The 17128-nt window shown below is 36.1% G+C and overlaps 1 protein-coding gene across 2 annotated transcripts in view; it reads left to right on the forward strand.

Moving 5' to 3' along the window:
- The first annotated feature begins 439 nt into the window (after nt 1-439).
- The window catches only part of AGO3 (argonaute RISC catalytic component 3), a 141433-nt gene continuing 124744 nt past the window's right edge, over nt 440-17128 (forward strand). Inside the window, exon 1 of one of the 2 annotated variants that reach the window (XM_037021309.2) lies at nt 440-1264. In XM_037021309.2, coding sequence (XP_036877204.1) covers nt 1246-1264 — 19 coding nt within the window. In that variant the 5' untranslated portion in view covers nt 440-1245. The remainder of the gene's footprint in view (nt 1265-17128) is intronic. The other variant, XM_037021310.2, reaches the window with a different exon arrangement.

Here is a 17128-nt window from a genome sequence, read left to right on the forward strand (position 1 = left end):
TATTAAGGAAATACTGTGCAGAAAAATAGGGGTGACCCACCATTTACGGTGGTGGGGAAAGGCTTCTGAGAGGGTGGGGAGAAAAGAGAGGGTACCTGGACAGGGGAACCAAAAGCTCGGCGAGGTAAACGCTTTGCGCGTTGGGAGATTTAGAAGCAAACTAATAAAGCTTTAGCATAATGATGATGACGAGGTCTGCTAGACGGGCAGGGGCCCTGCTAATCTGGCTCCGAAAGGAGTTGGGGTCTTCTCAGTGTACCAACACGCTATTAAAGAGTTGTAAACATGGACATTATTCTATCCGATGTTTGTGTAATGTGCTGTTTCTTAACCATCTTTTCCCAAACTAAACTGTACATACCCCCCTCACCCCCACCCCCACCAAATGGTCGTCAAAGCAATCCTACCGACTTGGAGAGATCAATTGTAGTGGTCATTTGACCGCCAGCAGAGGAGGCGGGGCGAGGTGCCGCCCAAATTGGGCGTGGCGGGAAGGACTCGGGAAGGAGGGGAGCCCTGCCCCAGACGGGCTCGGCCCGGGGACCTCAGCAGCAGGTCTGGGCGCAGCACCTAAGACCAGCCACGCTAAGACCAGAAGCGTGGCTGGTCTCCCCAGGTAAACTACGCGGCCCTTCACGATGTCGCCTCTGGCACGCTCCGCCCAAGACTGGGGTGGTGCGACGAGTTCAGCCCCTCCCGGGTGTCTCCGGCCAGCAGTGCCCCGCGGAGGACCGCAGGAGAGGCCCCGGTGATCCGCTCTCCGGCCGCAGTCGCGCGTGCCTCAGGCTCCGCCCAGGCGCGGCGCCCGCTCCCCGTCCACTCCCTCCGCATGCTTGCCGACCGCGCGCGTAACGACGTCGCGCCCGCACCGCTTTGGGCGGAGAGGCAAGGCTCGGACGCCGGGCAGCGGAACTGACGCCAGCGGGCTTCCGGGGGCGGCCCCCGGGGAGGTCGGCGGCTGCGCCGCAGTCGTGGAGGAGCAGTGGGAGCGTAAGCGGCCGCGGGCGACGCAAGTTCCGTACGGGGCTGCCTTCTCCTCGCTTCACGCTTCCTCCTCTCGCCTAGTCGCGTGCTGCTTCCAGACGGCGGCTCTTCTTGACGAGAGCTGTCAGAGCCCAGTTGCTGAGGAGAAGCGGTCGCCATCCCGCCTCGCGGCCGAGTGAGGGTGCCTGTCGCGCTGCGCCTTCTCCGTGCCCCCAGTGGTGGGCGCCCTTCTCACTCGAAGCACTCTCCCCAGCTCCATGAATGGAAATCGGCTCCGCAGGTGAGTGAGTCAGAGCTGCTGGCCGGGTGGGTGGGGGCGTCCCCAGGGAATCGTCGCTCCCTCCGCCCCCGCCCAGGTGCGCGAGTTGAGGGCTGGGCGGGCGGCTCCCCTTCTCCGCCCTCCGCCGGCGCCTCCTCCGCCTCCCGCCGCACTTCCCCGGGGATACCGAGGAGGCGAAACTCTGGGGAGGGGGCACTGGGCGATACTACTCTCTTTTCTGGAGTCTAGTAGGGTTTGCCGTATCTTTTGTTATTTCGATTGAAGATGTGACGGTGTGCGTGTCCTTTAACCGGGTTGTGTGTCCCGTAGAGGCACAGGGCTGCCAGCCCCTCTCTCACGTACCTCTTAAGGTAGTTGTGAAGAGACAGTGAGATAACGGATGGGAATTAAGTTTGAAATAGGCAGCACCGTCAAATGCAAGATGGCATTTCTTCCACCCCTGAGTTCTCATCGGATGTTTGTGGCAGCATGCTATATAGTTCCTGAGGATATTGGAAATGTCATTATCAGCCTGGATCACTGCTTGTGTGAGGAGCTGGATCTTAAAATTGCTGACAATGTATATATTTTTTTCATTCTCTGTTCCCTAGAGAAGCGGTTGTTGTATTTCTGGAAATTTGGAATTTAAGAAAACTGCTTTCTTTCCCTGGGAAAACTGACAGTGTTGAGAAAAATTGCAATATAGGCAGTACCTATCTTTAAAAAACAAAACAAAACACTCCTTATGGTTTTAAGGTATATTAATTGAGAGACATAAAGTAGGTGTTACATAACGGTTTGCTTTCCAGATGATCATGCTTGGTATGTTAAATTTGAAAGCATGTTTCATCCAGACAGTCACAAATTTATAATTAACTTTAAAATATTTGGGGAGGGGCAGGGGAGCGTCTTGTTAGTGATAGTATCACAAATCCCTGAATCTCACATTTCATTTTGCCAGTTTGGGAGGTACTTGAATATGACATAAGAAAAACTTACATGAAAGAAATCAGGGACAAAGTAATAATAATTTATTGATTGAGTTGAGTATAATTGTCAGGCAGATGCAAAAAGCAGTAAAAAATTGTAGAAGTTAGATGATGAGAAGGGTTTTTTTTTTACCAGTTTTATTATATGGACTTCAGTCAATTTCTACCATTTCTCTTTTGCATGCTCCATTTTTTTGTCTTCATATCTTGCAAAGGGAAGTTTGACTAGACTGTGAAGAGCTTTAGACTTTAATTTGTTTGTCATTGATTTGTGTACTTCTGAATCCATGTCCTGCCTTTGCTTTTTAATTTCCTATGCTATTTAGGGAATGTGATGATTTGGGGGCTATAAGTGAATTTTACCTAACTGTCCTGCTCTCAAGCCTGGAAAACAAAACATGAAAGTTAAACACTTTATTAGTCTCCTGAAACTTTTTAAAATATTTCAAAAAGTTTTTGAAACTTTTGTTTTTCTCCTTTGGGTTTTTCATATGAAATTATGTCCAGATATATGTACACCTTAGAAAATATTTCTGAAGTCCAGCCACCTAGCCAGGTGGTCCAGCTGGCCATGATTCAGAAGATGCTCCTGTGAATTCTTGAGCTATGGATAAGTTGTATATTTGTATATGTTTTTGCATGTGCCATTGCTGAAATTCATACTCATTTAACAGCTGAGCAGGTAAGTTAGATATATCAGCCATATGCTTAGATATCTTGAAGTGGAAAGTATTTTTCAGTGCAGTTCATATGATTGACTGTAATCTAATAATGAAGATAAGGTATAGTTTGACCCAAGATTGTTATCATCAAAAACAAAATTTTCAGTTTTTCTGAGACTTAATGTAATCGTTAAGCTTCATGTGGAATTAAAAGCATAATTGGGGAAAATGTACAACTAAGTTTTAAATCAAGAATTTGACATGTGTATTTTTTTATTTAAAAAATTTTGGATGTAAATATTCTCTAATAGTTTCCTGGGTGAGTGTTGGGTCTTGGCTCTCCAATTCTGTTCTAAGTTTTTCTTTAGTGTGGAGATTATCAGGAATCCTCTTGTGAAAGGGTATTTTAAATTCTAGTTGTTAGGTGGATACATAGAAAGCTTAAATTTAGTTACATTAGAGGACTTTGAACACAATACTGTATGATTATTTGTTGTGAATTATTCCTCACTAAAGTTAATGTTTGTCTGTGCTTTCTTTTCCCATGAAACATTTTAAGTGATTTTTTAAGGGTGTCCTGTACAATGTACTAATTTAATACTGTATGAACTTTCATTCACCCAAAAAGCTGGCACAATGGGTTTTTAAATAATAATAAATAGTTTAGCATTTGTGCCTGTGACTTTTTAGTTAGGGGAACTTCTGATGAAGCTACTTTGGCTGGACTGAAAGTGTGTGTTATGTTTTACTTCCAAATAAAGTGGGAATAGAAGCAGCAGAAATGTTCATTGAGATATCATTTCTCCTGAATAGCTACTTGTTAGGAGTATTCTAGGCTGTATTTTTAGGTAATCAGATACTTTTTAGAGCAAAAGGAATTGTACTTACCTACCATTGAAAGAAACACATTTACTATTACTTTAATGGTATGCAAAGTGATTTGACATGTTTGTTAGTTGTCTAATACAGTCTTGCAAAGTGAATGGACCATGCTTCTCAATTATACTCTTAAATTCATCTTTGAATCTATGTAGTTATTTTATGGCTCTGCTTGTCCTTAATGATATAAATCCAGAAAAGTAATTCGAGCACAAGTTCCAAAAGGAACAGAAGTTGCATATATAGAAGCTGGATTTAAATGAAATGAATTTAAAGTGATTTTTGGATGCAGAATACTAAAATATATAATGCCATTAGATTCTCAGTTTAGTATTTAAAATAATCTTTAATCACTTTGGGAAATGTTTTATTGTTATATAAGTTTTATTTATTTATATATATATATAAGATATATAACTTGTAAATTTTGTCTTGAAGAAAAAAATGTAAAAATGTGTTCTGTTTGGAGGGCATGAATTTTGAATGTAGAAAAGATTTTTCTACTTGGTTATCACTTAAATTTTAGCTTTTGCTGCTCTCGAGTGGCCATTACAACTTTTTTCCTAATATTTCTGCTCGTGACTGGCAGTGGGGACTTAAACAAATGTGCAAAATTATTTTGATTTTTGTGTTAGAATTTAATTTCTCTGACAGTGATGGAATGCCCTGAGACATACTGAAAAGGATGCAAGAGACAACTTTTTTCTTCTAAACAAAGACTTGAAAGTAAAGGGAAAAAAGAATACATATGCAGCCCTCAAACATAATTTGAGACTTTAAAAAATTATCTATGATTCCATCACCCTGATATAACCATTCTTTCAATTTTTAAACCAAATTTCAAATTAGTAAATCTATTCATTTAAAAAATTCTAAAGAATTAAGTAATTTAGGGAAGCAGAGTGAATGAAATGATTTCTAGATGCTACTTTTGCTTTTTTGGAGAGTTTTATGTAATAAGTTCATCATTAGAATTAATTTATGTTTTCCAGTGGGCCCATTTGTATTTGTTTGGTTCTATAAGCCTGGCCTGATAGTGTGCAGAGAGGCCTGAGGCTGTAAAAGGGAACATTTCCTGGGAGAGTTCTCTGTTGTATATGGGAAAACCCTAGTTCAGAGTAGAATTCTTGCCTGATTGTTACAAAGTTAGATTCTAGTTGAATACTATGTTGCCTTATATCATAACTTTTTTTTTCCACATTGGTTTCTATAGTCTTAAAATACTTGAGATCTGCCTGAAAGGTGAATTACATAAGTATTTTGTTAATCTAACAAAACATTTTATCTCAGTACTTAAAACTAAAATCCTAAGTAATTTATGTTTTTGTTTTTAATAGATAAGGAGGGGGGAGGCAAGTGACAATTCTGTTTTCAGGAAAGTAAAACAAAAAAGGTAAGAATAGTATCCTTTCCAAATCTCTTTAGTCTCAGTTTGTTGGGATGAACAACAGCATTCATCAGACATTCCTACTTCTAATTCGGTTGTCTAGGATACCCACAGGACCCTCATTCTTGGCTCCTCAACAAAACAGATGTGAGAAAGAATATTGTGTGGTTTTCAACCATAGTGGTTATGCTGTTAGGATACATGAACAGCCTTTCTGTATTTGGAGTTTCTGTAGTTTTCTGCCATTATCTGTGTTTATATTAATGACTTTCTTTTGGTACCCTTTGCTTAAAAAAAAGGCTATTGAGATTTAGCAAAACTCTGTCACACAACTGATGCTTTCTCTTCTATCTTAAATGTGGGCTTTTTGTGGTTTGGTTACAATAAAAAATTATGTGCATTAGTCTGGAATGTCAGTTTAATGAGATAATTTGGAAGAAGTGTTTTACATCAGCCATTTTCTTCTACAGTGTTTCTAAATTGTCAAGTTCCTGAGAAATCAGAAGTTATCTGTAGAATATAAACATGGGATTTGTTTTTTCTTAAAAAATGTCATTTGTAGGCCTTACATAATGCTATTTTTGAATCATTACTTGATATTTTAACTGATTTCTAAATCTTCTAACAAGTTCATTAGTGTATCTCTGAATTTTAAAAAAGGTTAAAGAATAATTTGCAAAATGGGTTTATACTTAGCAATGAAACATGCCCTTCTCCCCTTTTTAAAGAAACTTCTGGCTTCTAAATTAGGACTTGAGCTCTATCTATATATTTAACACAAAAGTGGCATTATTCTAAAACTACTAAAAATTTTTCTAAAATTTTTACTTGGGTGTTCAGTTTTTTAAAAGCTCCCCAACCTTTACAAAATACCAATGACTCTCAGAAAATTGTTCCCCAAGTTGTCAGCTGAGAAATTTAACACTCAACAGGCTGAATGTTTTTAACTATAGTAAATATAGTAAATGTAATATGGTAAATAAATGTAGTGTTTTTGTAGAGATTCACTGACTGATAGGTAGTTAGTAGGCAGTCACTAAAATCTCATGCTAATGTTTTGCTAGTTTGCTTTGTGGGTTTAATTAGTAAACAGAAATTTTATTGTGTCACATTTTGAGGTCAACACAATATATTTATATTACCAAAGCAAAAATAGAATTTTTTGTGATTATAAAAATGCATGTTTATTATTTTTAAAACTCAAACAATGTAGGAAAGTCTAAAATAGGAAGTGAAAATGATTCCATCCTCCAGATAAAACCGCTGTTAGTTTTTTCATGTATTTTCAAAGACATCCATCTATTTGTCTGTTTATTCATCTATCATATTACTTGTTTTTAACCTGCTTTTTCTACTCAGTAATGTATTATGGACATTTTTTTCCATTAATACTTAACATCTATATAGCAATATAATAAATTTTACTGACTAAAAAGCATTTAAATTATATTATTTAGTCACCCTCATTGACGATGGTTTAGATTTTTTCCAGTTTTATTTTTCATTATGAATAAAACTTTGGTTAAGTATCCTAGTTTATATGTCTTTGTATAGTGGTCCAGTGATTACTTTAGAAAAAATTCCTAGGTAGAATTCTTGAAACAATATTCTATGAATATTGAAGCAGAAGTTCCCAGTGAAAAATCCATAATTTAGTAATAGACTGTAGTATATGCTATAGTTGATTTTGACTTACTCACTGCTTATTATTCATCAGTTGCATTTGCTGTAGGCTGTTATTTAGCTTTGGACTCATAACTAGATAGGTTGTCAGGTCAGTAAATAACATACACACACATATGCTTTGAAAATATGTGATTTTGTGTTTGAAGTTTAATTTAATTAGTTGATATTAACTAGTACTTAACTAGCTACTCAATGAAGTTTGAGGTGGAGAAAAACTTCAGATTGTGTTCTGTATTTCTATGGGATTTTATTCTCAAGTCTAGTGGGCAATATATTTTTTTTTAAATAAAATATTCACTGGAAGTATACTTTGTTGGATTGATAGAGTTGTTACTTCCATTAATTTACATTAAAATATTTTTTGGGTGCTTAAACTTGATAATGATTTTATAGTTAGTAATAGTAGACTTCTGTTACATTGTTGATGAAACAGACTTGGGTTTTGTCAGTTTATATCAAAAGCACAGGGCAAAATAAAGATAATAAAAGAAAAAACTTAGCAGTGCAAGATAATGTAAAAAGCATGGGATTTGGAAACAAATTTTGGCTTTCAAATTAACTGCGACTTGATAATGATGTGTCATTGTAAGTTCAACAATTGTAACAAATGTACCATTCTGGCCTGTGGATGTTGATAGTTGGGAGGCTGTGCATAAGTGGGAGCAAGAGGCATATGGTCAATCTTTATCTTCTGCTTAATTTTGCTCTGAACTTAAAACTGCTCTAAAAAATAAAGTATTAAAAATTTTCTGTGCATTTAATCTTCCTCAACCTTTAATTTCCTCTTCTGTACAATGAGATGGTAAAAAGAGATTAAGTATGCAAAGGAAATGGCACATCCCCTCTATTTTTTAAGACATTTTATTATAGAGATTTGAGGATGTGTAGAAATAAATAGAATTATGTAATAAACTCCCATGCACTCATCACCCAAACCCAACAATCAACCCATGTCCAATCATGTACTTTTACTTTCTGTTCCCCTGTACTTTTTGGAGGCATATTCTATACATAATACTATTTCATTCATAAATATCTACTAAGTACCTATAAAAGATATGGACTCTTTAAACCATTATCACAGCAAAATTATAATAATAATAACCCTTTATATCATATATTTAGTCAGTGTTCAAATTTCTACTTGTCTCATATTATACTTTTTTTTTTTTAACAGTTTCTCTTTATTTTCATTTTTGAGTCAGGATCCATAAAAGTTCCACACATTGTGATTGATTGATATGTCTTTTAACTACATATTAATCTGCAAGTTTTCTATCCTTCCCCCCACCTCACCCAAGCAATTTATGGATCGTTTGTCTTTGTACAGTTTCCTCATAGTCTGGATTTTGTTAGTTCCATCTTCATGGTGTAATTTAACATGTTCCTCTGAATTTACTGTAAACTGTTAGAACTAAAGACTTGATCAGATTCAGGGCATTCTTTTTAAATTTATTCCAGTCAGGTTTTTGTCCCCACCACTTCACTGAAATTGCTCTCATCAAGGTCAACAGAGTTTGCTAAACCCAACACTCAATTCCCAAATCTTCATTTTATTTGACTTTTCAGCTGCATTTGATTAAGTTGCTTCCTTCTTGAAACACTTTTTTTTTTCCAGTTGTCTTCCTAGGTACCACTTTATCAAGATCCTCCTCCAACTTTATTGGCTATTACTTTTCCATTTCCTTTTCTGTTTCCTCTTAATTCCTACAATTTCTAAATATTGGGAGTGTCCCAGGGCTTAGTGTTCTTCTGTATTCTACCACAATCTGAATGATCTCTTCTAGTCCACTGGTTTCAAATACCACTAATATGCTGAGGATACTCAAGTTTTACATGTCTAGCCTAGACCTCTCCTTGAACTCCACACCCATCTACCCGCCTACTAGACACCTACTTATATAGATACCTCAAATTTAACATGTCCTAAAATCACCTTGCTTTCCTCTCTAAACTTGCTCATTTTACTGAGTCTATATCAGTAATGACACTTTCATTCTTTCAGTTGCTTAGACCAAATAAACCTTGACAGTTCTTGTATTTCGTACTCCACACCTAATCCATTAGCAATTCCCATCACATCTACCTTCTAAATAATTTCCACGTCAACATAATTTCCTCAGCAGTTGCTACCCCAACCCCAGCCAACTTATCCTTTGCTTGGACAGTCAGTTAGCTGACCTACTGGTTTCCCTGTTTGTACCCTTAACATAATTTTTCATACAGCAGTGATAGTTTTTTTTTTGTTTTTTTTTTTTGAGAGGGCATCTCTCATTACCCACAAGTTTTTTTAAATTATGTCAGATCATAATGCTTCTTAACTTAGAACCCTTTGGTTGCTCATGTCTCAGTAAAATCAGGGGACCTCATCATGTCCTGCAAATCCTGTATGATCTGATCTCTCATCTCTCTGATCTCATCTCCTCTGATTTTTTCTTCTTGCTCACTCTGCTCCATGCATAGTGGTCTCTTTGCTGTTCATCAAACACCAGTCAAGCTTCTGCTTTTTCCTTCATACTTGATATTTCCTCTGCTTGGGCTCTTCCTGATAGCTACATGGTTTGTTCTCTCACTTCCTTCTGTTTTCTGTATGCTTGCTGCCCTTTCAAAGAGTTCTTCTTTGACAAACCTGCGTAAAACAGCTAACTACCTATTCTGTTCCTCTCCCTCAATCTCCACCCCCCCCCCCATAAACTTTCTATACCTTTAACCTATTTTGTTTTTCATTATAGAACTTACTACTGCCTCATTCGCAGAAAAGAAATGCAGTATAATCTGTACCCCACCCTATCCCCTATAAAAGCTTCATGAGGACCACTTCTTAATTACTGTTATTAGAATTGTTTACCTAAGCCTGAACAATGCTTGGCACTTAGAGGCGGTCAGTAAATATTTGTTGAACAAATAAATGAATGACTTAATGAATGATAGACTTCCAGCAGATGTTAGTTTGCAGTACAGTGTACTGGTTAAAAAGGGTTGGTTTTACTTGGTTTTTGTCAGGGCATCCAAAACTGATCATCATCATGATGGAATGATTGATACTAATCAAATTCACAAGAAACTAATATATAAATTATACCACCAGCTTAATAATTTACAAAGAGCAGTATTATTTCCAGGACATCTACAAGATTCATTTTGCCTTGTTAGCAACTTACCTCTTTAGGTGGCTTATATGGGTATCCAGACAGTAATCAGAAAGTTGCTCTGTAGTCATGGAAATAGACAAGAGAATTTATGGGGGTGCACTCTCAAGCATCAGGAATAGAAATATGACTTAAAATCTGTTCTCTAATCACTCATAGTTTATTTGAAAATACAGGTAGTTAAACAACTATAGAATTTTCTCTGTGTACAGCAGGCAGATTATTTTGTTAGGCTCAGAACTCCCACTGAAGAAAATTAAAAAATCTGGATAAAATAGGACAAAGTGCCTTTTTAAAATATAGAAGAATTTATTAAGAACAGAGAGTAATCTGTTCCTGAAAATCAAACATTCTACATCACAACTGCTAACTAGGAGACCATTTCCTCTTATTTTAAATGGAAAAAAATTATGTGTTAGATATCAACCTAACCTCAACTAATCCCCAAAATACAACTAAAACACATTAAAATATCTGTATATCAATCACAAAGTATTTGTTGGATGTAAAATGCTTAAGAACATCCTTCCTGATCACCAAATAGTTAATAAGGGTTAGTTATAAGCAGTTGTCTTGTCGAAACGGAAGGAACAAGAAAAGCAGTAGACTCATAGACACCAAGAAAGGACTAGTGGTTACCAAAGGGGAAGGGTTGGGGAGGGTGGGGAGGGAAAAGGGGATTAAGGGGCACTATAATTTGCAATCACAATATAGGTAGGTCACAGGGACAGTAGGGTAGCATGGAGAATACAATTAATGACTCTAACATCTTACTATGTTGGTAGCGCAATGAAGGGGGTGAGGTCTTTATAATATGGGTGAATGTTGAACCACTGTTTTGTGTATGTGAAACCATCATAAGATTGTATACTAATGATATTTTTAAATAAATAATAGAAAAACAAAAACTAAACAATTGCTTTGTGAGCAATACATGACTAGTAGTTCATGACCTTTTCTTCCTTATTTTGTTTTATTACATTCATTTTAAAATTGCAGTGTAATTGACATAGAGCATTATATTAGTTTCAGATGTATGACATAGTGATTCAATATTTGTAAATATTGTGTAATGATTGCAATAAGTATAGTTAACATTTGTCACCATACATACTTTTTTTTTTCTTGTGATGAGAACTTTTAAGATTTACTCTCAGCAACTTTGAAATATGCCATTCAGTATTAACTATAGTCACCATGCTGTACATTACATCCCCATGACTTATTTTTATAACTGGAAATACGTACATTTTGACCCCCTTCACCCATTTCACTCACTCTGATACCTCCACTTCTGGCAACCACCAATCTATTCTATGTATCTGTGAGCTTGAGTTTTTTGTTATTACTGTTCCACAAATAGGTGAGGTCATATGGTATTTGTCTTTTTCTATCTGACTTCTTTCACTTAGCATAATGCCCTTAAGGTCCATCCATGTTGTTGCAAATTACAAGAATTCCTTCTTTTTTATGGTTGAATAATATTTCATTGGATGTATATGGCATATATTCTTTATCCATTCATCCACAATGAATACTTAGGTAGTTTCCATATCTTGGGTGTTATAAATAATACTGCACTGAAATAAGAGTGCATATGTATTTTCAAGTTAGTGTTTTCATTTTCTTCAGATAAATACCCAGAAGTAGCATTGCTGGATTATACAGTAGTTCTGTTTTTAAATTTTTGAGGGATTTCCATACTGTTTTCCATAGTGGTTGTAGCAATTTACATTCCAACTAACAGTGCACAAGGATTTCCTTTTCCACATATTCCACAGAAATAGCCAACACTTGCTATTCCTTATTTTTTATATGATAGCCATTCTAACAGATAAGTGATATCTCATTGTGGTTTTAATTTGTATTTATCTGGTGATTAGTGATGTTGAGCACCTTTTCATGTGCCTGTTGGCCAGCTGCATTTCTTCTTTGGAAAAATGTCTGTTCAGCTCCTCTGCCCATTTTTTTATTGGATTTTTTTTCTGTTGAATTGTATGAGTTCTTTATATTGTTATAGACATTTACCCTTTATCAGATATATGATTTGCACATATTCTCCCATTCAGGAAGTTGTTTTTTCCATTTTGTTAATGGTGTCCTTTGCTCTACAGAAGCTTTTTAGTTTGACATAGCTTCACTTGTTTATTTTTTGCTTATGTTGCTTTTCCGTTTGGTGTCAGAGCTAAAAAATTGCCAAGATCAGTGCGAAAGAGCTTACCCTGTATGTTTTCTTCTAGGATTTTTATGGTTTCAGGTCTTATATTCAAGTCCTTAATTCATTTTGAGTTAATTTTTGTATATGATGTAAGATAGGGGTCCAGTTTCATTCTTTCGCATGTGGCTGTCCAGTTTCCCAGCATCATTTATTGACAAGACTGCCCTTTTCCCATTACATATTCTTGGCCCTTTTGTTGAAAATTAATTGACTATATATGCATGGATTTATTTCTGGGTTCTCTGTTCTGTTTCATTAATCTGTATCTCTTTTTATGCCAATACCATACTGTTTTGATTACTATAGTTTTATAATACAGTTTCAAACCAGGGAGCATAATGTCTCCAGCTTTGCTCTTCTTTCTCAAGATTGCTTTGGCTGTTCTCAGTGTTTTGTGGTTCCATACCAATTTTAGGATTGTTCCATTTCTCAGGAAAATGCCATTGGAATTTTGATAGGGATTGCATTGAATCTGTAAAACACTATGGTATTAACAATATCAATTCTTCCATTCCATGAGCACAGAATATATTCCCTTTATTTGTGTCTTCTTCAGTTTCTTTCATCAATATCTTACAGTTTTTGGTGTACAGGTCCTTCACCTCTTTGGTAAAATTCATTCCTAGGAATTTTGTTCTTTTGATTCAATTGTAATTGGAATTGTTTTCTTAATTTCTCTTTCTGATAGTCCACTATGAATGCATAGAAATGCAATATATTTTTGTGTATTGATTTTCTATCTTGCAACTTTACTGAATTCATATATTTTTACAGTTTTTTGGTGGTGTCTTTAGGGTTTCTGTATATAATGTCATGTCAGCTGCAAAGAGTGACAGTTTTACTTCTTCCTCTCCAGTTGGGGTACTTTCTATTTCTTCTTCTTGCCTAATTATTCCAGTACTATGTCAAATTTTAGTGGCAAGAGTGGGCATCTTGTCTTGTTCCTGGTTTTAGAGGAAAAGGTTTCCACTTTTCACTGTTAGTATATTAGCTGTGGGCTTATCATATACAGCCTTTATTATAGTTAGGTATGTTCCCTCTGTACATACTTTGTTGAATTTTTTATTATAAATGGATGTTGAATTTTGTCAAATGCATTTTCTACATCTATTGAAATGATCATATGATTTTTATCCTTTTGGTTAATGTGGTGTGTCACATTGATTGATTTGTGAATATTGAACCATCTTTGCATCCCTGGAATGAATTCCACTTGATCATGGTGTGTGGTCTTCCCTTTACTGTGCTTTCGAATTTGGTTTGCTAATATTTTTTTGAGGATATATCCATCTGTGTTTATCACAGATATTGGCCTATAATTTTTTGTGGCATCCTTATCTGGTTTTGGTATCAGTGTAATACTGGCCTTGTAATATGAGTTTGGAAGTGTTTCCTCGTCTTCTGTTTTTTGGAAAAGTCTGAGGACTGGTATCACTTCTTTAAATGTTTGGTAGACCTCACCAGTGATGTCATCTTTTATTTGTTTGGAGATTTTTGGTTACTGAATCAATCTCCTTACTAGTAATCAGTCTGTTCACATTTTCTATTTCTTTATGATTGAGTCTTGGTAGGTTGTATGTTTTTAGGAATTTACCCATTCTAGATTGTTCAATTTGTTGGCATATAATTATTCAAGTAGTCTTTTAGGACCCTCTGTATTTCTGTGGTATCAATTGTAACATCTCTTTCATTTATGATTTTGAGTCCTCTCTTTTTTCTTGGAGAGTCTAGCTAAAGGTTTGTTGGTTTTGTTTTTCTTTTCAGAGAAACAGCTCTTTGTTCCATTGACCTCTTCCATTGTCTTTTCAGTCTGTTTCATTTATTTCTGCTCTGATTTTTGTTGTTGCCTTCCTTTTATTAACCTTGGGCTTCATTTGTTCTTTTTCTAGGTTCTAGGTGTAAAGTTGTTTGAGATAGTTCCTGTTTCTTGATGAAGACATTTATTGCTATGGAACCTATCCTTAGAACTGCTTTTTCTGCATCCTATAACTTTTTGTGTGTTGTATTTCCATTTTCATTTGTCTCAGGATATATTTTGTCTTTTGGTTTCTTTTTTGACCCATTGGTTTGTTTTTTGTTTTTAATATCAAGCAGTACAGAAAAGTTGAAAGAATGGTACAGTGAATACCTGTATCCTTCATCTGGACTCAACAATTAACACTTTGGTATGTTTGCCTTCTCTTTCTATATATACTGAAAAGCCATTTTTTGAAAGTTGTATACATCAAAACACTCCATTCCAAATACTTCTATATGCATCCTTTAATAAGAATATTCTCCAAACTAACATCATCATTACAGGTAAGAAAATCAACAATTTTCTAATATCATATAACATGCAGCATTATTCAAATATAAAATGTATATTTCATGATTTTATTTTTCCAAATAACACTGCCTTTGGTTATGACCCGTTGGTTATTGGTTAGCAAATTGTTTAATATGCATGTTTGTGAATTTTCCAATTTTCCTCTAATTATTTCTAGTTTTGTGCCATTGCATTCGGAAAAGATGCTTGATATGATTTTAGTGTCTTTAAATTTACCAAGACTTGTGTTGTGGCCTAACATATGATCTATCCTGGAAAATGTTCTTATGGAATTGATAAACATGTATATTCTGTTGCTTTTGAATGGAATATTCTGTTTTACTGTGTGTGAGTCTATTAAGTCTATCTGGTCTAATATGTCATTTAAGACTAATATTTCCTCATTGATTTTCTGTCTGGATGATCTATTCACTGATGAAAATCAGGTATTAAAGTCCCCCACTGTTATTGTATGGCTGTCTCTTTCTCCATTTAGTTCTGTTAATATTTGCTTTATATTGTGTGCTCCTCTGTTGAGTGCATAAACAAATATTATATCTTCTTGTTGGTTTGACCCCTTTATCATTATGCAGTGCCCTTCTCTGTCTCTTATCACACCCTTTGTTTTAAAGTCTCTTTTTCTGATGTAACTACCCCTGCATTGATTTTCGTTTGCATAGACTGTCTTCTCCAACTCTTCATTTTAGTCTGTGTGTGTCCTTACATCTGAAGTCAGTCTCTTGTGGGCAGTCTATAGGTGGATATTCACTTTTTTATCCATTCAACCTCTCCAAGTCTTTTGATTGGATAATTTAGTCCATTTACATTTAAAGTAATTATTGACAGGTATGTACTTATTGACAGTTTGTTCACTGTTTTCAGGCTACTTGTAGTTACTCTGTTCTTTTTCTCTTGCTTTCTTCCTTTGTGATTTGATTATTTTCTTCAGTGGGTGCTTCAATTATTTTTCCTTTTGTATGTCTATTATAGGTTTTTGCTTTGTCATGAGACTTCATGACTTTTTTTACCACCAGCAGCACATGCCCTTTGTTGACATTCAGCAGGCTTTAAAAAACTTATGTATGTGAAAAGATGCTCCACATTGCTGATCAGCAGGGAAACGTAAATTAAAACCACAATGAGATATCACCTCACACCAGTTACGATGGCCAGCATCCAAAAGACAAGCAACAACTGCTGGTGAGGATGCTGAGAAAGGTGAACCCTCCTCCTACACTGTTGGTGGGAAATTAAATTAATTCCACCATTGTGAAAAGCAATATGGAGGTTCCTCAAAAAACTAAATAAAGAAATGCCATTTGCCACAGGAATTCCACTCCTAGGAATTTACCCAAAGAAAACAAGATCTCAGATTCAAAAAGACATACGCATCCCTTTGTTTATTGCAGCACTATTTACAATAGCCAAGACATGGAAGCAACCTAGGTGTCCATCAGTAAATGAATGGATAAAAAAGATGTGGTACATATACACAATGGAATATTATTCAGCCATAGGAAGAAAACAAATCCTACCATTTGCAGCAACATAGATGGAGCTAGAAGGTATTATGTTCAGTGGAATAAGCCAGGTGGAGAAAGACAAGTACCAAATGATTTCACTCATCTGAGGAGTATAACAACAAAACAAAAACTGAAGGAACGAAACAGGAGCAACTCACAGAACCCAAGAATGAACTAGCGGTTGCCAAAGGGAAAGGGGTTGGGGAGGGTGGGTGGGAAAAGAGGGATAAGGGGATTAATGGGTATTATGATTAGCACAAATAGTGTGGGGGTCACGGGGAAGGAAGGATAGCACAGAGAAGACAAGTAGTGACTCTATAGCATCTTACTATGCTGATGGAAAATGACTGTAATGGGGTATGTGGTGGGGACTTGATAATAGGGGGAATGTAGTAACCACAATGTTGCTCATGTGAAATCTGAACATAAGATTGTATATCAATGATACCTTAATTAGAAAAAAAAAGAAGAAAAAAAGGCTTCTGTATGTGATTTCTTATATTCTGCCTCTTGCACTGGAGCATAGCTTGTGTTGCTTTAAAAAAAAAGTTGTGTTGAGTTTTGGTGATATAGTGTAAATGTTTGCTATGTAATATATTTGAAAAACGTTATATTGAAAGATATAAGTTTAGTATATTCTAAGAAGTTTAGATCTTAAAAATCAAGAGGTATTTTACATGGAAAAATTAGGTTGTGTGGTATATGACCATAATTACCAGGCCAAAATGGCAGGGAAATAGAAACCCAGAGAAGCAATGACTGTAATAGCCACTTTTTCCCTGAGGGCATTTGCTGATCCTGAAAACTTAAAATTTTGATGCCTGAAGGCGTGAGGTTAACAGAAATCAAAGCCTAGGGTCTGCATATGATGCAAAGTGTACAGGAGACCTTCTGTACCATATAGGAGGACCCTGAAATGCTATTTTCAGCATGAGAGTTATCTTGAAGTGGATGACCCTCACAGGGAACCTATGATCTTAAATTTGTTTTTAAGTTCCATGGGAATGGTAGTACTCCCAGGTACCTCAAGGAAACAAATGCAGATCTTAAGGAAAATATCTTTATCCTACATCTCAAATTGCTT

Source organism: Manis javanica, chromosome 4 (assembly GCF_040802235.1).
Source record: "Manis javanica isolate MJ-LG chromosome 4, MJ_LKY, whole genome shotgun sequence".
Taxonomy (NCBI): domain Eukaryota; kingdom Metazoa; phylum Chordata; class Mammalia; order Pholidota; family Manidae; genus Manis; species Manis javanica.